This window comes from Anopheles maculipalpis, chromosome 3RL (assembly GCF_943734695.1).
Source record: "Anopheles maculipalpis chromosome 3RL, idAnoMacuDA_375_x, whole genome shotgun sequence".
Taxonomy (NCBI): domain Eukaryota; kingdom Metazoa; phylum Arthropoda; class Insecta; order Diptera; family Culicidae; genus Anopheles; species Anopheles maculipalpis.
In genome coordinates this window covers 86,788,834-86,814,172 of record NC_064872.1, presented here as the reverse complement: position 1 = coordinate 86,814,172, position 25,339 = coordinate 86,788,834, and the positions used below count along the sequence as shown (strand labels likewise).

The window sequence follows — 25,339 nt, the reverse complement described above, 5'->3', positions numbered from 1 at the left end:
CAAATTAGCTACATGCACTTTCTTCTATTAGGACGGCCAATTTTTGTTTCACTAGGACACTAAAAAACATCACACTTAGTACACACTCTTCCTTTTAATTGCCTACTTTGACGTTTCCCATAGCAACGAGGTAAAGCAACTTCCCACGTGTACCTGTAATCGATTTATACTTCTAGCACAGCACGTTTTTAACACACTTTTAGTAGTTGTTGGAGCAAAAGTTGACTTTCGATTATTTACACCCCCTCCCAAAGCAGTAAAACGGGTCGCGCTGGTTGGATGCTGGTTTTAGTTAGGAGGCTGTAGGATTTGACATACCAACCCGGTTCGCCGTTTAGTGTTCCACAGTTTTTACCCAATCGAAGGTCGGTTTCAGTGTTATTATTTTTCTTTTTTTGTCGGATTGTACAACGAATTTCATAATCACCTCCACTCCATGAACAAATCGGTTCCACGTCGAAAATCGAACCGAGTGGTGATCGTCTCGTGTCGATCAAATGCGCGTGAGTTTTTCTTCTCCTTACTTTTCGATGATTTTTTTGCCCGTAGTGTGCGTTAGATTTGCGTTCAACCGCGCGGAGGCACAACCGGATGAGCTTGATCGTTAACAATAATAAGCTGTGGCTGTTCGTTCTTCCACCAGCACAAGGGAACAGGTTTGCTCAGAAGATCGCGTACCGAAAGCAGAAGAACTTAACACTTGTCGGCGACCAGCCGTCCACTTCTTTACACTGAAGGAAGTTATGTTTGTGCTCTCCTACTCGAACTCCATCAGCTTTGTAAAGGGTTATCTTTTTCGTCAATGGCTATCTTTGATTGCTGCTATACGATAACCAAGGAGAGAGCACCAACTTAGAAGCTGCTGTTAGCGCGTTACCTAGACGACAACTGAACAAAAAAGCGCCGATCTTTTGACACAACAACCCACAACGCAAACGTACACTGGAGCCGTGTTATCAGCCGTTAACATGTACGCGGGTGTGTGACACGTGCAAATTTTCGCACCCAAAGGGTGCTAAGCTCTGCTCAAATTTTCTTTACTCCCTCCTCACTGTGGGGTCGGAATTTGAACGACGGATTCTTCAGTGCTTGGTGCTGACACGAACGAAAAGCTAAGCACCACGCTTTGCAACAAATAGCGTGGAACAAACGATACACCAAACACGGCCAAACGCACACCGAAAACTGACGGCAATGTTTGATCGCGGTGCCAGGCTTAGCTTGGCCTATGTCTAGGTTTTTGGAAGGTTTAGTCGACTTTTTTTGCTCTCTCTCCACGCACGTTATCTTTCACTCTCGCAACCTCTCGCAGACGGCCCCCGGCTGGCGGCTCTTGTCCGGCCGCTAGTGCAACTACTCCCGACCACGCGGATACCGAACGATGGAGCAACGATGTATGCTGCGGATAGCGCAACCGGTGTTGCTTTTTTCGGCAATCGCGAGAGAAAGAGCATCACCAAGAGCACCAGACTCGTACAACAACGATGGTAGACAACCCACCAAAAAAGAAGATATTTTTTTCGTGGGGAAATTTTAACAGCGAACGGGAAAATGCACGGGAAAACAGAAGAAAAACGGTGGTTCAACGTACGAGCATGTGCGTGACGCACGGAACGCGTACGAAAGTAGCAAAGAAAAAAAAGGGAACAGATACCGCGTGCTCTGGTGTGACTTTTTTGGGACCATTTTTGTCTGAGAATGTGTTGAGATGGGAATTGATATTTACATAATTTTATGCTACTTAAATAATTTTTTCGCTTGTTTTTCTATATTGAATCGTAATGTGAGCTACAACCAGCTAGCCAAGCGCTTTCCAAAACTTCATCAAACCGGATGACTGCACATGACTGAGTGAGGTGAGTTCTCACTTTTGATTAGAAAACCTCCTCACCAAAGGGCCCAATCTTATTCTCATGGTCAGATACACTGCCTGAACAAAAAAAAAAAAAAATGCTCCGTGTGAACGAGAAGTGAATAATGATATCACCACTATGTAATCACACCGATCCACGCTTCGGCTTCAGCTTATCAGCAAATAACCACGTGTGTTATCGTCGGATGGGTTTTTTGTTGTAGCCAGAATTGAAGCTCGATAACACTGTCACTGGGACAGAATTGCAGACGCAAGATCGGAAGTATTGGAAAAAAAAGCGAAAAGGGGGAAGCTTTGTCGTCTTCAAAGGAAGAGAGACACCTGCAAGCGATTAAAGGGCGTTGATGCGTTTTACGTGAGCATCATGCGGTGCCAGAAATACGATTGCAAAACTACGGAAAACGTTTGTACATCAGTCAAACACGGCCCATCGTTTTTGTTAATATCGAAAGCATTTTTTGTGCCTGTGTGGCTCCAGTACGATTTGCGTCAGATCGACCATTGAAGATAGCCTATTTGCTGACGAACGATGCTTTTAACCGTCGTCATTCGATAACCGCTTTTGGAGCGCAAGCACATACGCAAATTGGTTGCCAGGTTTGCAACTAAACCGATCCATTTTGTAAACAATCTCCACAACTCCATTAGACAACCGGATGATCGACACTGTTTGGATTGTAGTCGCTTCTTCTCAAACATACACGCGCGTGACTTCCTCCCGAGAAGGCTTTCCATGCGGCTTGATGCGTTTCAAGTGTGACCTCCAAGTGTGGTCAAGATTGGACTGTCCTTGGCTTTGGGGCCTTGAACGTTTGCACCTCACTCATGAGTCGAGTTTTGCATCGAGAGCTGTTTGCCGCTCGTTGAAACTGGTTTTTTTTTGGGTGATGTATTGATGATAGTAAATCCTGATCACCCTCATCGATCTATCAATCGAAATCATCGAATGATTGGGACTGCGCTGCAGGGCAAAGATGTTGTTGTGTAATGTGGTGTTGGGCATTATTTTGGGATCCTCCCAGAAAGTCATGCAATTTATGATATCTCGCCAAATATCAACAATCTGTACAAACAACAAGGTGGCAATAGTGACTGATCAAACGGCGCTTTTGCGAGGGTCCAAATTGTACAAGAGTCAGAAGAATGTTGAACACACAAGTATAGGCGAAAGTAGTTTAATATTTGGGGGAACGGACAGTAAATATACCAAAAAAGGGCAAACCATTCCCCGAAGCCGGGAGTATCGTAACAGCATTATGTCATTCAATTGCAATTGCACTAGTTCGGCCTCGGGCTTACGTGTGTGTGTGTGTTTTTTTTTTAAAGTCAAGTCAATGGCTTCTTATCAATTGCCCAGCATTACAATCAGTTTTCTTTAGTCTCGCGAATACAAGACAACTATGACGCAGATGTGATTGAAATGTATTTTCACAATAAAAACTGGACATAAATGCATAATGCAATATTGTATGCTGCATGCTAGTGCCGTGAGTCCAAAGTGCTGCAAATCATATAGGAAAGCATTTTACAACAAAACAGCTTCTTGCATAATTACAATAAAACAAGATTCATTCTAAGCTTTTTTTCGCACAGAAGAACGGCATAAATAATTCAAATCAAGAGGTTAACCGAAACACATGTCCACTGCCGGAACTGACGGGGCATTTAATCTCCATTTACAGCCAGATGTGTTTGATACAGCAGGGCATATAAAATTCTCGCTTACATTGCTATCGTTTGAGCTTTTTTTTTATGTTCTTGCTTTCTTAAATGCCTCTTTCAAGGACTAAGACAGAAAAGGGCAGTTCAAAAGGAGTACGTGCATATAGAAAATCGATGTTGACTTTCCTAAAATTGTTATGGTATCAGATAAGTTCTTGCTGGGCGGCTTCGCTACTGGAACGCCTTATCTCATCAGCAATGGGGAGCGTTTTCGGGGATATCGAACCACTTTCGCGAATAAGATAATCTTCGACTCAGTATCTCGCAAATGCTAAACCCATGATTGTCACAAATGTTACTCTTTCGCCGGCCAGTGGCACATAGTTGGTCAAGGTCACCTCTTGAGATGACTTTCCTCGTTCTAAGTAACGCTAAATGTATACACACTTTTCACCGGCGTTTTGGTCAGGGTTGGGACTACAACGGGCAGGCCAAGCCTTCACACTTATTGTATATTGCCTAGCCACTAAGTCAAACACATCTCGTTAGGTGTGTGTGTGTGTGTGTGTAGGCGCGTGCTAAACAACATTTCAAATTACATCAACTCATCACGGTCACAGTTTATTACAACCCAACCCCAACATGGATCAACAACCGTCAGCACATCGGCATCACACCATCAACGCACTGAAGTAATTTCACTAATCTAACACATTCATCACGCTAACGCTAACTGCACCAATTTACGGCTGCAGAGATACACACACAAAAAAAACGCCAAAGGCCGGGACAGCACCACGACGATACCTTCCTGCTGCGACAACGTGCGGGATGTAAATAATGTAAAGCACACGGTTAGCTACGCCAGATGATTCAAGTACGTTTTTGCCCGTTGCGTATGCTTTGCACATTAGTAATCGCTGGACGGACATGTGATTTTGACAGTTGCATCATTACAGCGAATTTGTAGCAGATGATTGGTGTGGTTGATGATGTTGTTTTATTTTAATTTTCGTTTTATATAATTTAATTTCCCCAGCATATTGATGCTTTTAATCATTTCGCTTTGAAAATTGCAGATCTATCTTATGTGTGAAAATTAACCATAAAAAATTCAAATGTAGCACCGTGGAGACGGGGCATTAGCATGTCATCGGGCACGATTTTCCCGCAAGCGCTTTGCATCGCGCGCTGTGTATTTTTCCACCCTTTTCTTACCCGTTTTCCACAGCACGAAAACCTCCCTAGTCCCAAACGAAACGTAGTCGCCGATGGCGATGATGATGCTGTAGCGAACTACCCATTCTTGTCCCATCTGACAAGTGTCTCCCACTCGCAGTTGTGTATACGATGTCCTCGGTAGTAACTGCGTTCGTCCGGCAGTCGGTGTAGTAAATCGGAATCCCATATCTCAACAACACTCATCATGAAGTTTGCCGAACATCTGGCCGCCCACATCACGCCGGAATGGCGCAAACAGTACATACAGTACGAGGTAAGTTGGCGTTCCGGAGAAAAAGGATTCTTCACCATTTGACCCATCCTGTGACCCTTTGTAACATGGTGGCGAATCAAGTGGATGGATAGGTGATGTGTGTGTGTGTGATGGAAAATCATCGGTGATATTCTTCTGCGCAGACGCGAACTCTAGTGTTTATGTTACAGTTCGGGACAGTGTGGACGGATGTGGCGCGTGAATTGAGAGAGAAGAAAAAAAATATTTCCCTCCGAAAAAGTGACCCGATCCGCGACTGAACGCGTATGTAAACAATGCACGTCAGCTGTTCCCGCCAAGAGCCCGCGTGCTATCTTCGGAAAGAAAAAAAAAACGGTTTAAAAATGTTCTTTTTCGGAAAAGTGCAACTGTGTCACCTGTTATATGCTTCCATCTAACTAGTGGACTGGGCGAATAAATACGGAAAGAAAAGGGAAAATAAAATCAACGCCACGGGACGAGACGGAAATTTGAATCGCTGTCGGGCACTGTGTCAAACACATGTTCCGAATGCACGTTTTGCATGTAACGGCGGTGACCGGATGTGATTGTTTTGTGTTCTTGTAAACATTACTTGATCGTTGTGAATGAGTTTTTGTCGTTTTGTCCTCCACTTCATAATTTAGGAACTCAATTCAATATCCAGCGTTGTAGCGTATCTCCAATTTGAATGGGAAACGAATATTGTACCGGATTGCTTCAAAAGGAGGAAAAATTTCTTACTGTTGGTGCTACAAATTTCGAAAACGGATGACTTTTTCTGGAAGGTCATTTCAGCAAGGTCCCATTTGCAGTTCCCCTTCCGCCAGACCACATCGACAACCCCTTTGATAAGGTTTCTTATGGGATGCTCCTTTTATGAAGATCATCCTGCAAAGTACCAACGTCGATATAATTTCGCATAAGGCTCGTACGATCGGGCTCCTTCTAAAATTCTCCTTTACTTGTATGATACCTCCGAAAGCCAGCATGATTTCTTAGTCTTTTTTTTTAATTGTTAAAGCTTTTATTGTTGTTTTGAACTAATTTTAGGAAATGAAGGCGCAACTGTATGCGGCCGTCGAACAATCGCCGTCAGCCGAACTGGTGGATCCGGAGGTGCTGACGCGATACTTTGCCAAATTTGACGAGCAGTTTTTCCACTACTGTGATAGTGAACTTGCCAAAATCAACACCTTCTACTCTGGTAAGCATTTCGTCGATTTTAATCTCACTTCTAATCTAATCACCCAACGCCTTCCTTTTTTGATGCAGAAAAACTTGCCGAAGCTACACGCAAATTTGCCAACCTTCGAACCGAGCTGAGTGAAACGCTCGAGATGGAAGAAAGCACCAAGATGAAGAAGAAGGACAATCTACACAAGATGAAAAAGAATCTGCTGCGCAAGAAGAACGTTTCGGTGCGCAAAATTCAGGAACTGAAGCTTGCATTTAGTGAGTTTTATCTAAGCTTAATATTGCTCCAGAATTACCAGAATCTTAATTTTACCGGCTTTCGGAAGATTCTGAAGAAGCACGATAAGCTGCTGAACGTTGATTTCGGTGCACGATGGCGCGCGGAACACGTGGAGTCGGCCCACTTCTACGTCAACAAGGACATTGATCGATTGATCCACGAGACGGAGAATATTGTGACGAACGAAATCGAGGGAGGTGACCGACAGCGGGCTATGAAGCGACTGCGAGTCCCTCCGCTTGGTGAGCAACAGAGTCCGTGGACTACGTTTAAGGTGGGCCTGTTTTCCGGTTCGCTCATGGTGCTGTGTGTGGCCGTCGTCCTGTCGGCGATGTTTCGTGTAAGGCGCGATGACTGGATCGTTGCTTTCCGGCTGTTCCGAGGACCACTGTTGATTGTGGAGTTTATGTTCCTGTGGGGCATCAACGTGTACGGGTGGCGGTCGTCTGGCGTGAACCACGTGCTAATCTTCGAACTGGATCCACGCAATCATCTGTCGGAGCAGCACATCATGGAGCTGGCGTCTATCTTCGGTGTGATCTGGACGATGAGCGTACTAGGTTACCTGTATGCCGATGCGTTGGCCATACCGGCGTACTTAAGTCCACTGATTCTTTACTTACTGATGGCTGGATTTTTACTCAATCCGACGAAAACTTTCCGCCACGAGGCACGCTTCTGGACGCTGCGCATCCTGAGCCGCATTGTGCTGGCCCCGTTCTTCTACGTAAACTTTGCCGATTTCTGGCTGGCGGATCAGCTGAACAGTATTGTGCCGGCTTTTCTCGATCTGCAGTATTTTATCTGCTTTTTCTCGACGATCAGCAACTGGAGCTATGCAGAGGATCCGAACCAGTGCATTAACAATTCGCTCTGGATACGACCAGTCGTGGCGATGCTACCGGCTTGGTTCCGTATGGCACAGTGTTTGAGGCGGTTCCGTGATACGAGAGATGCTCATCCACATTTGGCAAATGCGCTCAAGTATTCGACATCATTTTTTGTCGTCATCTTTTCGTCCATTACGCAGGCCACCCGGGATCAGTATGCGAAGAGTTTGGATAATCCGTGGTTTTATCTGTGGATATTGGCATCGATCGTGTCGTCGTGTTATGCGTATACGTGGGACATCAAGATGGATTGGGGATTGTTCGATTCGAAGTCGAGTGATAACAAGTTTTTGCGCGATGAAGTCGTCTATGGGTCGAATGTGAGTGTGGTTAGATGCTTATTGGTAAATTGTTTCGTGTTTCAAATCCTTTTGTACTTTTTAACAGTGGTTCTACTACTTTTCCATCGCTGAGGATCTAATATTGCGCTTCGGATGGACGCTTTCCATGAGCTTGATCGAGATGGGGTACATCGATCGGGAGATTATCGTATCGATTCTTAGCCCTTTGGAGGTATTTCGACGCTTTATCTGGAACTACTTCCGGTTAGAAAACGAGCATCTCAACAATTGTGGTAATTTTCGTGCCGTGCGTGACATTTCCGTTGCTCCAATGGACTGTTCCGATCAGGTAAGATCCGACCATCGGATGTTTCAACATCATGCGAATGTACTAAAAATACATTTCCTCTATCCATAGACTACCATACTGCGCATGATGGACGAAGAAGATGGTGTCCGGAATCGACGCACGGTGAAAAAATTGGCCAACAAGAAAAAATCCGAACAGCGTCTACTGCTCCGGGAGGCTGAATCAACGGAAGATTTGGAAATGTAACGTGGTGCTTCCGTTTTAATGTGTCTGCGTTTCCCATGTGATCTCTTACCCGACGCGGTTGTGAGCATGTGAGCCGCGTGTTTTTGTGTGTTCGCGCCTGCTTTCTTTCTTTTCATGAGTTGTTATTTGTTTCATCCTATTTTCGCCAGTGTGTATCGTTCCCGTTGATCACCATCACCAACACCACAAGGATCACCACACCCGTCCTGTGTGGATGGGACCATGCTTAAGGATGATTTATGTTGCAGCATCATCGTACGTTTGACCATTTTCATACTTCATCATCTATCTCCTATTTCAAGTAATTAAAGTACTTAGAATTAGCTTGAAGATGTAATGCATTTTTTATTGATCAAGATTTTATGTTATACCATCAATTATATAGCGATCGGTACACCGAATGCTTTCTCGGCGTAATTTGAATCATGCATCAGTAGATTCGTGTAAGTGTATGCTTCAAAATCATTTCTTCATACCTTTCTTCTCAAGTGAAAGCCAATGAAGTACGATAATAGAGTAGAGTAGAACATATCGATTATAACTAAGCTCTGTGAAGAACGTATTGAAGTTAACACTCCGGATTAATTAGATTAATTATCGTCAGTATCTTCATCCTAATTATCCTTCAAAAATGATTGTCACCGATTGAATATTCTCTTTCTTTTTTTTTGTCTCAATGTATGCTTCGTGTTTCGTTTTGTGTGGTCTGTTTCATTTTCCTCTTCTTAATCCACAGCAGCGACAGTCCTAACAGGCGGGTCCAGTGGGAAATTTAACGAATTGGCAAACAGGTGTGTGAAGGATTCGTATTCCCTGACGCACCTGAAGCAAAAATGATTGCCGACTAGAAGGCACCTGGCGGAAAATCAATTGGCTGAGACAAATTATGAAACTATTACACGGAAGTACATTGTTTTAACAACTGTCTGGTACGAGAATGTACCGGGGGAAAGTAATAAAATTGTGTAACCAAATATTTTGAAACAGGTTGATGGAACGTATCAATTTAGTTTTAAGTGTATTGGGTGGTTAAACTATGGAAAAGATGTTTAAAGGAATTTGTGTTAATGGTGATTATTGTTAAAGTGTTTTATAATTGATAGTAGTACTTTTGGAGAATAAAATAATGTGTAACATGTAATTGGAACGAATAAATCAGTTTTAACGGCAAGTTTGAATTCGAACTAGTAGAAACACCCTGAACACGGCCGCCATACCGGTAGTTGTCATCAACTTATCGTTTCCCTTGTGACAGGAAGGAAAACGACAAGAAGAAAAGAACTAAAAAGAGGTATTTTCGATAACACGAAAAGTTTGTCGTAACACCAGGTTTTTCACCATCGCAGCGCAGAGTGCCCAAAAAGGGGAAACGGAGAAATGGCCTCGCTGTTGAAACTTTCCACCGCTTTGCGGCGCCCGACACTGCTGGCCGGAAGCCGTGCCGGATCGACGTATGCAGCCGCCTTCCGCACCGCCCTTTCGAACGAACCAGCGACCGAGGTAACCACACTGGACAGCGGGTTGCGCGTAGCCAGTGAATCCGTCCCGTCGCAGGTGGCCACCGTTGGTCTTTTCATCGATGCCGGTGCTCGGTACGAGGACAAAAACAGCAACGGTACGGCAAACTTTTTCGAACATCTAGCGTTTAAGGGAACGAGCAAACGATCGCAGGCGGCGCTGGAGCAAGAGGTGGAGAGCCTTGGTGCACAGCTGGATGCAAACACGGGCCGGGAACAGACCTCCTTTACGGCACGCTGTCTGTCGAAGGATGTTCCGAAGCTGGTCGAAATTTTGGCCGACGTTGTACAGAACCCACGGCTGGACGATGCCGATGTGAAGCGCGCCCGTGAGGTGATTCTGGGCGAGATCGAACAGGTGGATGCCAGCAATCTGCGTGAGGTCGTGCTCGACCATCTGCATTCGACCGCGTTCCAGGGTACGGCGCTGAGCAATACCGTGTGGGGCCCGAGCAGCAACATCCGTTCGATCAAGGCTGAAGACGTGCGAGGTTACGTCAATTCGCACTACAAGGCGCCGCGGATGGTGCTGGCTGCGGCCGGTGACGTTCGTCAGGCGGAGCTGGAGAAGTTGGCCGAGAAGTATCTGGGCAAGGTGGAGACAACTTTCGACGGAAAGGCACCGCAGCTGTCGGCGGTACGTTTCACCGGTTCGGAGATGCGTGTGCGTGACGATTCTATTCCGCTGGCGCATATTGCCGTGGCGGTGGAAGGATGTGGTGTGGCTGATTCGGATGCGCTTACTCTATCGGTGGCTAGTGCACTGATTGGTACGTGGGATCGTACGTTCGGCGGTGGTGTGAATAATGCTTCGAAGCTGGCCGTCGCTTCGGCACACGATAAGCTGTGTCACAATTTCGAGTCGTTCAATCTGAACTACCGCGATACCGGACTGTGGGGCATCTACTTCGAGTGCGACCCATTGCTGTGCGAGGACATGCTGTTCAACGTGCAGAACGAGTGGATGCGTCTGTGCACGATGGTCACCGAGGGAGAGGTGGAGCGCGCCAAGCGCCAGCTGAAGACCCGTCTGTTGGCTCAGCTCGATGGACCGCAAGCAATCTGCGAGGACATTGGGCGTCAGGTACTGCTGCAGGGAATCCGTGTACCGCTGCACGATTTGGAGCGCCGCCTGGAGAATGTGACGGCGTCGAATGTGCGTGACGTCGCAATGCGTTACATCTTTGACCGTTGCCCTGCCGTTGCTGCCGTGGGACCGGTAGAAAACCTGCCCGACTACATGCGTATCCGCTCGTCCATGTACTGGACTCGGCTGTAAGGTGAAATACTTTAATCTTTTCCCCGTTTTTACAGCTATCTATGTGCAACCAAGCGTTATCATATAGCAGTCAAGTAAATTGTATGTGTTATTGGTGAAAAAAAAACAGAATTTGTTCATTTGCACCGGAAAAAGGCATCCGAAAATTGCGTCCAAACAGAATAGGAAGTTGGAAAATCCATTCAAAATATGAAGCTCCCTTCAGAAACGTTCATTCGATACGGTCTCAACAGACAATTTAATAGCGAACGAGGCTCGAACAAGTCCGCATCCAGCTAGCCCCGCACCGCGCCGTGTTCCGAATTCGGGTGGACGAATGGATTGAGCTAGTTGCAACATTTTTATCACGACAAATAGCAATTATATGCCTTTTAACGCCAAAGTGTGATATGCATTTGGGTTGACATAAATTAAGGCGGATAGAGGATCGACCATAGAAGAAGGAGAATTAAATTCTGTTGGATGATCTATTCTTTATTCACGCACTTTCGCGCTGCTATCGTTCCACTGAACAACGGATTGATTCTACAAGGGGATAAAAGTAAAACACTGCCAGCATTAGAAGATGATGAAAAAGCAAAGGATCAGACCGACTTGCACCAACCATGAATTCATTTCATTCGACCAATTTTGTACCAAATAGGTTTCAACTAGCGTAAATACCTATTCTAGGTCTCGGAGGTACAAACTTTTTGATGCATTGTTTGTGACTTCCCTTCCAAATGAGCGTAAACTTTTCAAATTTCTGCTTCGTGTATCGTGGCTTCTAAAATTGTCTGTTGGGTTCCCTCTAGTTGTCATTTTCGTTCACTGCGCTGTCAAACGGTGTGAAACGTCAGTTCAGTCATTACGAAGCATTTTGCGTCTGGAATATTATTGCTATTTTTCGTTCGTACATTTAAGGACTGTGAGAGCGTAAATTATTTGTTTTCAGGTAAATCTGTTAGACTAGCTGAGGATTTCACAACTTCCAACCAAAGGTAAATGCAGCGAGGCCCAAGAATTCGAAGGTTGTTTCTGGCAATCAAAGGAATTTCTTCTTGCCCTATTCACCATACAGCGGACGAGCGACAATCGCAACAAAGCAACCGTGATCGAAATAACACACTACTAGCAGCAGCCTTTCCTCAGCAACAGCGACAAGATGGTGCTGGAAAGTACAATGGTTTGTTTCGACAACAGTGATTACCAGCGAAACGGTGATTACTTCCCCACCCGACTGAATGCGCAGAAGGATGGCGTGAATCTGGTGTGCCTGTCGAAGGTACGGTCGAACCCGGAGAATAATGTCGGTCTGATGACGCTCTCCAACACAACGGAAGTGCTGGCCACGCTAACGAGTGACGTTGGCCGTATCCTATCCAAGTTGCATTTGGTTAATCCTAACGGAAACATCAACCTAATGACCGGGCTCCGTATCGCACATCTGGTCCTAAAGCATCGTCAGGGCAAGAATCACAAGATGCGTATCGTGGTGTTTGTCGGCTCGCCGGTAGAACATGACGAAGGCGAACTGGTGAAGCTGGCCAAAAAGCTCAAGAAGGAGAAGGTTAACGTGGACATTGTTAGTTTCGGCGATCATCAGAAGAACAACGACACGTTCACCTCGTTTATCAACGTGCTAAATGGAAAGGATGGTACCGGGTCACATTTGGTGTGTGTTCCACGTGGTTCCGTGTTCTCGGAAGCACTGATTTCGTCGCCTATCATACAGGGCGAGGATGGCAGTGGTGGTGCCGGACTGGGTGGAGCCGGATTCGAGTTTGGCGTCGATCCGAATGAAGATCCTGAGCTGGCCCTTGCGCTGCGTGTTTCGATGGAAGAACAGCGATTGCGCCAGGAAGAGGAACAACGCCGGGCTACGGCCAACAGCGCAGCGGATGGTACGGCAACTTCCGGTGGTGATAAGGAAGCAGCTGGTGCAGCGGCTGGTACGGCTGGTGCATCTTCAAGTGCTCCACGTGCTGCCGGTTCAGAACCTCACGCAGAGGAAGCAATGTTGGAGCGTGCACTGGCACTTTCGACGGGCGAAATTATGCCGACGGACGATTCGATGCCAGACTTTGCTAACATGACGGAGGAGGAGCAAATTGCATTCGCCATGCAGATGTCGATGCAGGACGCTCAAGAACCTATCTCGCAACCGGCCAAGCGGCAGAAGCAAGAGAAGGACACACCGATGGAGGTTGATGTGGATGATAACGAGATTGTGGGGGTGTCGCCCGAATACTTGATGAGTGTGCTGGAGAACCTGCCGGGCGTTGATCCACAGTCGGAAGCGGTACGTAATGCGGTCGGTTCGCTGAACAAGGATAGCAGCAGCAAGAAGTCACAGTCGGACAGTAAGGATAGTAAGGATGATGAGAGCAAAAAGTAGGCTGCGTTCATTGAATCGCCTTTGTTCTGCTTTTTTTCTCGTTCCCGGTTTGTTCCGTTCGGGTGTTCCGTTGGGGCTACTAAATTACTTGATAAGATTGAATGGGTGAATTCGATAAAACGCTACACTCTCCTTACTATTCAAATTCGCTTTGTAAAATCATGATTGCGGTCATCCTAGTAACCAATGCGAAAATGTCCTAGCATATGTGTACTGAAATGAAAACAGGATTTATCTTACTAAAACGCTTGGATTACAATTTTGATTGAAACTTTAATTAATGGAAAGAGAAACAGTCACGGTTTTCGAGAATCATGGTAAGTTCCCAATGAGAAGTTTCTTTAGGTGTGCAATAATTGGCAAATAACCCCACAGCATTTATTGAAGCAAATTAGAATGTTTCTTAGGATATTTTACATATAAAACACATCGAATGATTCCAGCTCAGTTCAGCGGAATGTTCATCTTGGCACTTTCCTGTCGGACGGCGTTGATAAAGTCGTGATTGATCAGGAAAACAAAGCGCAGGTTCGATATCTGTAAGTATAAGAAAAGCGTGATGAGCTGCTACACTTGTTAAGCAAGCTCCCGCGGATATGCTGATTACCTCAATGACACAATTGTCATTCAGCCGCGTTTTGTGACCGCACAGCAACGGTCGTCCATCGATATACAGCGGCCGTTTGCCTTCGTTCGTGATGAAAAAGTCTCCGTTGCTGCGAAGCTTGATCGATCCTTGCTTGCGTGATACTTTACACGCCGGGCCTTCCAGCGACAGATCCACATCCACCGTACTGTCCTTGGTCGAGCGACCGAGTACGATTTCCTGCGAACGCATCAGGAAACGCACCATACGACCCCGTATCGCAGCAAGCGTTTGATTATCGAAATCTGGCGAAAAGCCAATTCCCGTCAACGAATCGACCAGCACACTCCAACGGTTCAGTTCATTCTCCAGATGGCGTATCTCCTTTTTGCTCTTCCGGTCAGCCAGCGTAAGCTCCGTCTCGAGTGCTTCATCTCGCGGTTCAGCCAGCTCGGCATCGTTTATAAGATCTTCCGCGTCGGAAAAGCTCAGTATGTTATCGTTCTTGGGCAGCGATTGTACCGATTGGTCCGGCAGAAGCGAGTACTGTTTCATCAGCTGCCAATGGTTGAGTAAATTTTTGGCCGTCCGCGAATGATAAAACACGGACGAGTTTTTGTTCAGCAGCTCCTGGAACGTTTCCAGCGTTGGCAGCTCGTTAGATTTAATCGTTCCCAGCAGCTCCTCTTCGGCTACGGAAAATAACGCTTTACTGTGGACACTTTCCACCAGCTCCGGGTGCATGTTGCGCATTGCCAGTACAGCGATCCGCGAGATCGGTTCCTCGTACAGCAACGAACACCAGCGGATCTGCATTTCCTGGATGGTGAACTTGCACGAAAACTTCGTGCCCCGATGCACCGTACGCAAATCGTTCGTCTGTAGTATGCCCGTAATCAGTGCCAGATCATCCATCGGCTTCCAGCGACCCAAATCTTTGGCCGCAATTTGCTGTGAAGCGCTTTTCTTCTTTGTTTTCTTCGTATTTTTCAAGGCGCGCTTCTTATCGTTGACGGAAGCGTTCGAATTGAGCTGCTGCAGGATGCTGGTGGCCGGATTGGGAGCTTGCGGAGGTGGTAATGTTACCGTGGGAGTAGGCAGTGGTAGTGTTGGTGCTGGTGGTGCTGGTGCTGGTGGCGGCGATGCAACGACTGTCACCGGAAGTGGTGTTTGCACAATCGACGGGATCGTTTGCATTGGTTCTATGATGGTCGATGGTGGAGAACTGGTCACGGTGCTTGGACCGGGTGAAGCAACGCCTCCCGGACCGGACACAATGGTACCGAGCGGAGCCGACATCGACTGGGAGAGTGTATGGGATCGAGATCCGCTGACAGTTTTCATCTGCTGGATCGGTGTGCTGGCCATACTAAACTCGACGATTTCATCATCGAAGCGCTTCCGTTTGATCGATCGTGAGGAGCTGATTGGTTTGCAACGAGAAAATAGGAGTGTTAGGGCGCCACATTCACTGCTGGGTTCCTCTTAGGCACTCCCATTACCTACCTGCGTCTCTTCTGATCATTCGCCAAATCAGCAGCACTCGTCGGCGTGGAACATTCCATCGGTACTTCCGTGCTAATGGATGTGTTTGCATCCATTTTGGAGTGAAATTGTTCGCAAAATTTAACCAGAAATTGCTAGCGCGTCACAGCAGCAAGCCACAAACAATGAAATTGGCGTTGTATTTATTTTCTCTCCATTTGACGTTTTGCTCAGCAGAAATGCTGAGAGTTTTATGGGATCTGTCAAAAATCCAGCAGCTCTGGGTAGCTGTCAAACCGCCAATGTTTATATTTTGGTTGGCAAATTTTCTTAGGAGGAACCGATTGTGTTGTTTTGGTGTGCCGTGTGGAAAAAGTCCCCAGAAAAGGTAGTAAATAATGGTTGAACCTACGGAACATCTACTTGCGCTGAAAGGTAAGAACTGAGGCTACGAATTTTCCTGTTGTGGTATCTCTGATCGTTTTCATAAACATTCCTCTCTCTTTTCCAGTGATGCGCCTCATACGGCCCACCTTGATCAGCCCTCAGATATTGACGGCCGAACCGAAGGATGTGCCGCAGTATTCTTTCCAGAAGATATTGCACAGCGATGCCACATCGGTGGCCGGCTGTGAAACGATCGCTGCCGGGCAGTTTATGCTGTTGCCCCAAAGCTTCGGAAATATTTACCTGGGAGAAACGTTCTCGAGCTATGTATGTGTGCACAACTGTCGGGCACACCCCGTCTCGAACGTATCGGTAAAGGCCGATCTACAGTCGAACAATAGCCGTGTAAGCCTTCCGATTCATGCCGACAAGACGGGCCCAGTAACGTTGAATCCGGAGGAAACGCTGGACGATGTGATTCACCACGAGGTGAAAGAGATTGGAACGCACATGTAAGAAGGAGAATCTGGGAGCATTGGTGTGAAGTTGTCCCTTTTATAACCCTGACCACCTTTTTCCCTTAGATTGGTCTGCGAAGTTTCGTATATGACACCGGCCGGATTGGAAACATCGTTCCGGAAGTTCTTTAAGTTCCAGGTCGTCAAACCACTGGACGTGAAGACAAAGTTTTACAATGCCGAAACGGACGACGTTTATCTGGAGGCACAGATACAGAACATCACCGTGGGGCCAATCTGTCTCGAGAAGGTTGAGCTGGAAAGTTCCGAACAGTATACGGTAATTTCGCTGAACACACTGCCAACGGGTGAGTCGGTGTTTTCGTCAAAAACGATGCTGCAACCACAGAATAGTTGCCAATTTCTGTACTGCATTCGACCGATACCGGAAATTGCGTGTGATCCGAGCGCATTAAAAGCGGCCAACAATATCGGCAAGTTGGACATTGTGTGGCGTTCCAATTTGGGAGAAAGAGGACGTCTGCAAACCAGTCAACTACAGCGCTGTGTAAGATTGGCATGGCAACCGTCGGGTTTTTTTTGGGTAAAAGTTCTAACCCATTCTTGGTTTTTTTTCTCATCCATGTAGGCACTGGAATACAGTGATCTTCGGCTGAATGTGATCGAAGCAAACAGCACCGTACGTATTGGGGAAGGATTCAATTTCCGGTGCCGGGTGACAAACACTAGCGAACGATCGATGGATCTGCTGATGAGCCTCAACACGAAAGCCAAACCGGGCTGTGGTTATACCGGTGTGACGGAATTTGCACTTGGTCCGATCGAACCGGGACAGATGAAAGAATTCCCACTGACCGTATGTCCGGTGCGTTTGGGATTGATTGTGGTTTCTGCACTGCAGCTAACGGACGTGTTTACGAAGCGCAAGTACGAGTTTGATAACTTTCTGCAGGTGTTTGTGGTGGACGAGGATTATCGGGAGGATAGCTTTCAGCCGGACAAGTACGTACGGTACAATAGCAGCATCACCGGCACCGGTAGTAGTAAAATCATTCCACAAACGGTCTAGAAACCTGTAACGGCAAGCGCCAAGCGAGATGCAATATTTTTTTTTTTTTTTTTTTTATTCATGAGTGACGGCCAGGCCGTATTGCTGCGAGATGCAATATAATAATACTAAATATTTTAGATCAAAACGAGTTACTTCGTATGTACACCGTAAAATGGCTCGCAATGTCACTTATTTATTAAAAAAGAAAAGGTCTAGTACAACATTATCACCACTATTCGGATGCATTGTTTTGTTGTTTGCTTTTGGGGTGTTGATTGAGCCCGGAAAGAAATATCGGCGACCGGTCGGATCGGGCTGAGTGTGGCGCCTTATTTGCCCATACGTTGGATGGACCACTCTTGCTGACACAGCGGGCACCGATTGTTCTGCTTAATCCACAGCGACATACAGCAGTGATGAAAGGAGTGGTTACATTCACCCCACACAACAACACAGTCTTGCCGGCCGAGTGTATCCTTTTTGCTTTCCGCCTGGCAACGAAGGCACGCATCTGGGGAAAAAAAGTGTGGAGAATTGAGTGGAGGTGGTTGTTACAAACCATAGGTAAGCAGCAAAAAACCATAGGTTGAAAAGGTCATAAACGTTCGGTGGAACATTATGCTAAATATTTAACACTTTTCAAAGGTTGAAGCGATCTTTATTTATTTAACATGCAACTGGCGGTGCAAATCGTTATTATTGATTTTCTGCCATTGTAAGACTTAGTAAAGAAAATTGGTTTATAAACAATTATGTTGGCTCTAAGAATTATTCACATATAAAAAGAAAATTGAATTAAAGATATCATATAAGATAAATTCAAAGCTTTTGCTGGAGTTATTTACAATAGTTTTGTGTACATCGCCGTCTAGAGTAAGTCTATTTTTTTCTGATCATACATCGTTGATACCAAGAAGAAGTAAGATTTTATCTTTTTCTTTGGCTTCTTCCAATGTAAACTTCCTATTGTCTGCTAATGAGTGTACTTTTATTTACTCTCTCGCTCAATGCACAAACACAGCACATTGAATGGAACCGACAAGGAATGACGCAAGTTGAAGCCGAAATCAAGCAATTTGTTTACACGATTTGTTTTAATCCCATACGCGCATCTCTCAGCATTTGGAGAGATTGTTTCATCAGCACTTTATCGTTTAGCGACAAAGCAAAATGCAAAGCACATAGCCTAAATTATGATCCAGTAATTGGTGCTGACGAATTGCGCAATTCTGACATAAATTACGCATACGCATTAAGGAAAGGGGAATATATGTATGTGTATTCATTCATCGACTCATTTCATTCATCGGCTCCCCGATTGGTGGGCGGCGTTGTTGCTTATGCTCGTACTATTCCGTGCATGTTTGTGTGTCTGCATGCGGGATGTATACAAGTTTACATGATGCAAAAGAGTCGCCATATTTCGTAGCTAATCAATCGTATGTATGCACAATCTCTGCTGCAAGGCGTGTCCACACATTTTGCGATTGAATTTTTTATGTAGAATAAACACCGGAAGAAGGGCGGATTTAAGTAACATTTCTGGGTGCGTGGTTCACGATTTGCTTCCAGATTGCTAGCGAACAAGTGACTTGTTTCTCTAGCAAATCGTGGAAATTCCTAACACGATCGTGATCTTCCATACCGGATAAATGCACATCCTTGGATGACTCGCTTTTAAAATAATTTCATCGGGAAAAGTGCAATTTATGCTTCTAGATTGCGATTAGTGTTTTGTATTATCTTGAGATAAATTTTAAAATAATTAAAACTCTTGTGCTTAAATACAATTCAAATCAGCACGTGTTATTAGCTAGCTGCTACAGTTAGCGCCATCTGTCAGTGAGTAGTAGTAGTACTACAAAAGAGGATCTTTTTATTCAAAAGCGACAGTTTTTGAACGGAAATATATTGCCGAGGACATTCTAACGCAAATTACACAGAATAAAGAGAGAACTGATAAGTTTCGACATTTAAAAAAATTTCTACCACCAGGGCAGATTGCGTGTGCTACTGCCAAACGCGTGTGCCACTCGCAACGTGGACATGAGCGTCGCACAATTTGCACCTCATCACGCCAACACACAACCTTCAACCCGTTGTGGATTCTTTCAATTGCGTATTTTTGTTTTTTGGTCGCACAAACGAGCCAAGCCTCAATTGCCAATTTGCTGAACGGGGGCACGGCTCGGACGGCCACATACACACACAACCATAGGACTGATCGAACCAATTGGAGAACTTGCGAACCACAACTAGTATTACGTGTGGCGCCACACGTTTTGTCCGATCCATATCCTCGAACCGGACCCGAAACACAACCGGTGAAGGCTTTCTTCTACCCTCTCTTTAGCGTCACACAATTGACGGAGAATCATATCTGAATCTAAACGACATTCTGATCGATATCGATTGATAAAACTGCGTCATACGATGTGGGAAGGCACTTAACGCTAACAATCGCGACGACCATTCGCTTGGGGTGTTTTTTTCTGGTTTTTACTTGCTCTTAAACTGACATTGTCGTCGCTCATCAATACTCATCAATGGAGATGGCGACTATTGGTGGTGGAAAACTATCAGAATCAATGCTCTATGCTGCTAACTGGGCGACAATATATGGACGCTATATTTGGAGGCATCACTGGCGTCAGCAATAATTTAGGGATGTTTGCAGACAATGCTTGGTGGTTTGGATTGGACTTTGAACGTCGCTCAACTGTGAGTATGATCTTCTAACTGTAACTGCAAGGTAGTATTGATTAAGGTTGTGCAATCGTTGGGGATGTCCAGTTTCAGTTGAAATGGAATGTGAAAGATTAATGATTAATTAATTGATTTTGATTATACAAGAGCTTGCTTTGAATACCTTAGATGAACCCCACTGTTGTTTCGGAGACTCTTGGTTAGACATTTCTAGGTTTGTTGACCTAATTTTGAAGACTCAGCAATGGTTATATCTTTTAATGTTAAGAATAGCTAATCTTAGCAGATATATTGTAGGAAATAGTTGTAAAAACTGTCGAAAAGCATATACAATTGATTATCAAATACTTTTTGAGTGTAACTGATAAACAAAAAATATTCAACTGCATCAAAACCTGTTGGGTTTGCGTGTCCTAAAAACTCCTCCTTAACTCTCAAGGTAAATCAGCAATCAAACTTAAGACGATAAAGTAACAAACAAATATATTTTCCTCTCTTCTTTGTAAGCCGACCCAAATATGAACAAGTAAAACAAAATTTAAAAAAGCTCCAAAACATCAAAACAATCCGCAGGTACACCTCAAAAACAAATCCTCCCCGAAATCTTACCTTAACACTATTTTTACAGCACAGCGACCGGTAGAAAAACAATTTCATGGCCAAATATTTCCGGGCACCCTTACAGCGCGCTGGGGTTGGTTGCAAGGTTAAAGGACTTTTCGGGGCTGTGAGCACGATTTTCGCTTCCCCCTTTTTGTTTTTGCCAAAATTGGTGTTGTTTTTTTATTATTATTTTACCACAATCTCAACCAGTTCTCCTTCATTAATCGCGTATTTAGTTCCGTTAGCTGTAATATGTGATTGATCCTTTGCATTGCTTTGGTAAGCGATATTAACACGCAAAACCGCAAGCCCATGAGCTCATGACTTTTATTCATGGTCGTATAGGATTCACCAAATCGATCACAAGCGAACCAAATCAAACCTGAACCCTGAGCGTGCCACGGATCATTCACCGACTGGATTGAAAAGTGCGCAAAAAAAACCTCGCAACTACGATGCTGCAATTACGATACGATCACCCCCACGGTTGACGCATAGCTCCGTGTGTTCGTGACTCTGAAGAGGCAAACACGGGTTAAAGTTGAGGCAGTACATTGAAAACAATTTAATTGACTCAACCCCCCCCCACCTCACCCCTCCCCTAAGCCAGGCATCGGCTGGTAGCGATTGCGCCGTATATGACGCATCTAGCGGTAGGACGCATTAGTAGCCAATCACTTCCTTCTACCTGAATCGGCCAACGGCCTCATTTCCATGCCTCTTCTCCGCATCGCGTTGAATGTACTTCGCTAATGTGTCAGTAATTCGCAACAAAACAAAAATTGGATCGTTGTTCCGGTCGGCCAGTCGGCAAAAGATCAACCACTCAAACGTCTGTGCGACTTAGCATGGACGTGAAAATGAGGTAGACCGTGCGCAGAATCGTTGTGGGTGTGTGAGTGTGGGTGTTGGTTCACTGAGCGTGGGAAATCTTTGGTGTCAATTTTCACCATACAACCTCACCGCACTAAGGCTCGGAACAGGTAACGTAATTCTCAAAATAGCTCTTCCGCGTGATGTGACTTGTTTTTTTGACTCACTGTACTCACTTGTGTGACATTTCACACACAAACACACCTCCGACAACGAAGCCTGTTGATTTGTTGATTCCTCTGGCTACTACTCTGAGTTTTTCCAACCCTCCCACGGTCAAGGATGTCTAACGAGTGGCGCCATTAACCCTGCTAGCCGCTTCCAACAGTTCTACCCCATCGCAGCGGGGTGAGAAAATTCAAACACGTGTCACGTGCGTTGTAGCAAAAGCGCGCGCGCTCATACGTCATCATATGCTGCATCTCGCTCCCTCGCTCTATTGCTTTTTCACGCTATCAAAGCAAGCCGCTCGCTAGTAGAACACACGAGCCCGACGAGTAGAGATCGATACAAAATGGCCATGGTCACGGCCATTGGCCAACCATTCTCAAATGGGGGATGATGGTGGTGGTACGCCATGTTCTCTCTCTCTTTCTCTCCATTACTACTACCCCAACAGATAACACAGCACCCTCATGTACACTAATATTCGTTCCGCCATAATTACACACAGGCGCTACAGGCGACACACCTCCAAACGCTCTGCTACATTCAAAAAACAAACACTGACCTGTGTCTGCCTTGCTTGTGGGTGGACTCTCTTCCCTATTTTCCCCCTTTGGAATGTTTTCGGGAGAAGCATGGTAGGATCAAGTAGTAGTTATAGTAGTAGTAGTACACGATCACTTATGACGCCTCGTAGCTTGTGCGCAGAAAACGATGTGCTTCAAACAATGCGCCCACAGCAAACATGAGTGTGTCGCAGAATATGTAAACACTATAAATAACCCCCTGGTGAGGATCACGATCTACAGCGCTTAACTGTAGCGTAAATGGTGAATATTGCAAAAAAGAAATTGCTAACAATTATATAACTGATAATCTTGTTCGGTATCTTCAAAAGGGTGCGACGAGGAGTTGGCAGTTGGTGTGTTTATTTACAAAGTTTTTTTTCCCCCAATTCCGGTATGCGAGGGCGACGATATGTTATTTTTAAGCTGTGAATTCATTGTTTTTTAGGCGAACATGTTTTCTACGACAGTTTTGGGGACGTTTTGCGAAGAAAGGTGAATATTCTTTCTAAATATATCACTTTCACCTTCAGCGTAGACGATCAAAGTGCGGCTTTTGTAATGGTGTACATAATCATTATGAGGATGAGGATTGTTAGATCATACTCAGGGTAGTAATATTTGTAAACAAGAGTAATAACTTTCACAAGGACGAATTTAAACGGGATGTTTGTGAACATATTTTACTACACAATGTTTCTATCGATCAAAATATCAAATTATGAGTATGTATTAGTCAAATGTGTATAAATTTAGGATCAGTAGCTAGCTAATAATTTTTAAAATTAGCTTTCAAATACTTTTTATTTAGCAAATTTGTGATTTATTTTTAGCATACTTTCAAATGAAATTTAATGAAAATAAATTCAAAACTAATGTTATGTGAGTTCAGACAGGGTAAATATTACAGTAAAAGCTTTCGCTATGTTTTAGGCTCTCAGAGTAGTCGTACAAATTGCCAACCGGAAAGGCATAGTACCGATTAAGTAGTTTGTAGAGCTTTTCTCTATCATACGAGTTTTGTATTGTTTTTTCATTTCACAAAACAGCTATTTTAAATCTATTTTTTCTATGGTATTCAACCTATCCGTCAATACATCAATAAACTGATATTTTTTGTCAATATAATTTAACTGAAAAGCAAAACTTTTTAATTAAATTTAATTATTCACCATCACACAGCCACCTGTTGCACTTGTTTACCCACTCGTCTCCCCAATTAAACAAGCTTTGGGGCGCCGGGGCCGATCTTCGAGGCGATCGTAGTGACAGCAGGCACGCCAACCTACACGCCTGTTAGCCCTACCCTCCCGCACTGTAACATTCGTGTGCTAATCGGCGCGTTGTACAAATTATTCACTTCCCGCGAATTTACCACCCCACCAATAAAACCCCTGAAGGCCATTCAATGTGAAATGAATGTCATCTTCGTATTGCGAAGATGCGAAAGCACTCAGCCACACCCTCGTGCCATCAGCGAAAAAGTATATTTTTGATGTGTACTCATAAGTGTAGCCAAAGAAAAAAGGAAAAAAAACAAGCAAAACAAACAAAAGTTCACCCAGTAGTTTATTACAAATAACTTGGCCAGTGTGGAAGACGTAGATTGAGACGAACGAAAGGAAAAAAACGCCAAAATATACCTAAAAGTGGGCAAGCCAAAAGTGAACGAACGGATGGATAGTTTGCGTTCGGTTCATTTGACCCTCGCCGGTTAGACACAACAGAAATGGTTTTATGCAAAAAAAAAAAAACCGAAGAGCCACGATTGACTAATACATTGGGAAAATGAAAGCAACGTGACGCAACACAGATAGGCTGCACAGATGTGTACGCGACTAATTTTGGCAATCAACGGAATCGAGAAGAAGGCCCAGCTCCTTCAATTATTGCCATTTCGCTAGGCGTGCGTGACACGCTCCACGACGAACTGTGCAAAAATGTGGGCAAGGAGTCACAGAAGGGGGAGACCCGATGTAAACAAACGAATTGTGTTGCTGTGTGTTGCGTGTGTGATGGGTAGCACGTAGAAGCAAAATTGGCGAACACGAATTTTGTCATTTTGGCTGACAAAGCTCGATGATTAGAGCTGTCCCGGTATATCATTGATTTGTGAAATGTGATAGGTGGAGGGAACCCAACACAGGAATTATATTTCAGTTTTGCTCTATCAGCATGGGTTGGAGTGCGAAGAAACGACGCAACCAATCCGCCAATTAATTCCATCCAGATTGATCGATTTTAATTGTTTTAACCTTGAGCTACACCCGATCGTTTCGATCAATCGGACAACAATCGCAGCCCTCGATCGATTCGTACCGATAGATGCTGCTTCGATTCGTAATCGAAGCCACGATCGCGTACCCGATGACGCTACGGCAGATGACACGAACACAAGCGGGCGCAATTTTTCCTATTTCTTGCTCGCGGTAGCATTTTGTAAAAATTTCCCTACTGAATTATTATGAATGAAGTTTTGCATGTACGTCATCGAAGAAGCTATTTACGTCATAAGGGCCCGTAGGTGTGCTGGTGCTAGTGAGAAAGGATCGCTGTGCGCCACAATTGACAGCCAGCTGTCAAATCAATTGAAGCATGCCGCACACCGTCCGTACACTTGTGTGTCATATCCTCGATCGATGCCAACGAGCGAATCGAGGATTCGGCACGAGAGACTTAACATGGACACGATAACACCGGTCGATAGTGGTGTTTCCCTCTCGGCACCACTACACGATCGCCAATGAATTGATTAACATTCATTAGTGAACGACTGTCAACTGTGCTGGTTGTTGTTTTTATTCCCAAAAGAATCTAATACGATCAATGGAAAAGTTTTACACTTCTGGGATTTTAAATTCAATGATTAAAATAAAAGAAAACTGTTGCAACAACAACTGGCGTTTGCATTCCCTTTCGCCGCACGAAACATTTATGAATCAATATCAATATTTCACCACAATTCGTTTATCTTGCGTTGGACTTTCGTCCGCCGATGTTGACTACGTCGACCTTGCCAGGTTTCACTCGACTCCCGCCAGCAAAACCAAAA

The 25,339-nt window shown here is 44.9% G+C and overlaps 7 protein-coding genes across 8 annotated transcripts in view; 4 read left to right on the top strand and 3 right to left on the bottom strand.

Moving 5' to 3' along the window:
• Nucleotides 1–25,339, bottom strand: part of LOC126562004 (motile sperm domain-containing protein 2-like) — a 332,954-nt gene that overhangs the window by 187,972 nt on the left and 119,643 nt on the right. The window lies entirely within an intron of this gene.
• LOC126561781 (xenotropic and polytropic retrovirus receptor 1) lies at nt 4,889–9,050 on the top strand. Of its 2 annotated transcripts, none has more exons than XM_050218099.1 (6): nt 4,889–5,030; nt 6,063–6,216; nt 6,285–7,696; nt 7,764–8,006; nt 8,076–8,209; nt 8,950–9,050. In XM_050218099.1, the coding sequence occupies exons 1-6, from the start codon at nt 4,962–4,964 to the stop codon at nt 8,987–8,989; spliced, it is 2,052 nt and encodes a 683-aa protein (XP_050074056.1). In that variant the 5' UTR covers nt 4,889–4,961; the 3' UTR covers nt 8,990–9,050. The 2 variants fall into 2 exon arrangements, with proteins under 2 accessions (XP_050074056.1, XP_050074057.1); XM_050218100.1 differs by lacking the exon at nt 8,950–9,050 and adding an exon at nt 8,363–8,396.
• On the top strand, nt 9,502–11,120 carry LOC126562184 (mitochondrial-processing peptidase subunit beta-like). The gene has a single exon (XM_050218621.1). The coding sequence runs from the start codon at nt 9,591–9,593 to the stop codon at nt 11,007–11,009; it is 1,419 nt and encodes a 472-aa protein (XP_050074578.1). The 5' UTR covers nt 9,502–9,590; the 3' UTR covers nt 11,010–11,120.
• LOC126562373 (26S proteasome non-ATPase regulatory subunit 4) overlaps nt 12,108–25,339 on the top strand; it is a 363,835-nt gene continuing 350,603 nt past the window's right edge. Inside the window, exon 1 of the mRNA XM_050218851.1 lies at nt 12,108–13,391. Within this exon, the coding sequence (XP_050074808.1) occupies nt 12,154–13,386 (1,233 nt within the window). The 5' untranslated portion in view covers nt 12,108–12,153 and the 3' untranslated portion in view covers nt 13,387–13,391. The remainder of the gene's footprint in view (nt 13,392–25,339) is intronic.
• On the bottom strand, nt 13,767–15,584 carry LOC126562017 (microspherule protein 1). Its single transcript, XM_050218427.1, has 3 exons — nt 15,479–15,584; nt 13,994–15,395; nt 13,767–13,923 (listed from the first exon to the last, which is right to left on the bottom strand). Exons 1-3 carry the CDS (start codon nt 15,571–15,573, stop codon nt 13,831–13,833), a joined length of 1,590 nt encoding a protein of 529 aa, XP_050074384.1. The 5' UTR covers nt 15,574–15,584; the 3' UTR covers nt 13,767–13,830.
• Nucleotides 15,856–17,392, top strand: LOC126562291 (probable trafficking protein particle complex subunit 13 homolog). The gene is made up of 4 exons (XM_050218752.1): nt 15,856–15,892; nt 15,969–16,356; nt 16,429–16,870; nt 16,952–17,392. Exons 1-4 carry the CDS (start codon nt 15,856–15,858, stop codon nt 17,390–17,392), a joined length of 1,308 nt encoding a protein of 435 aa, XP_050074709.1.
• Nucleotides 17,704–25,339, bottom strand: part of LOC126563359 (RING-box protein 2) — a 31,192-nt gene continuing 23,556 nt past the window's right edge. The window contains exon 2 of the mRNA XM_050219995.1: nt 17,704–17,885. Coding sequence (XP_050075952.1) covers nt 17,704–17,885 — 182 coding nt within the window. The remainder of the gene's footprint in view (nt 17,886–25,339) is intronic.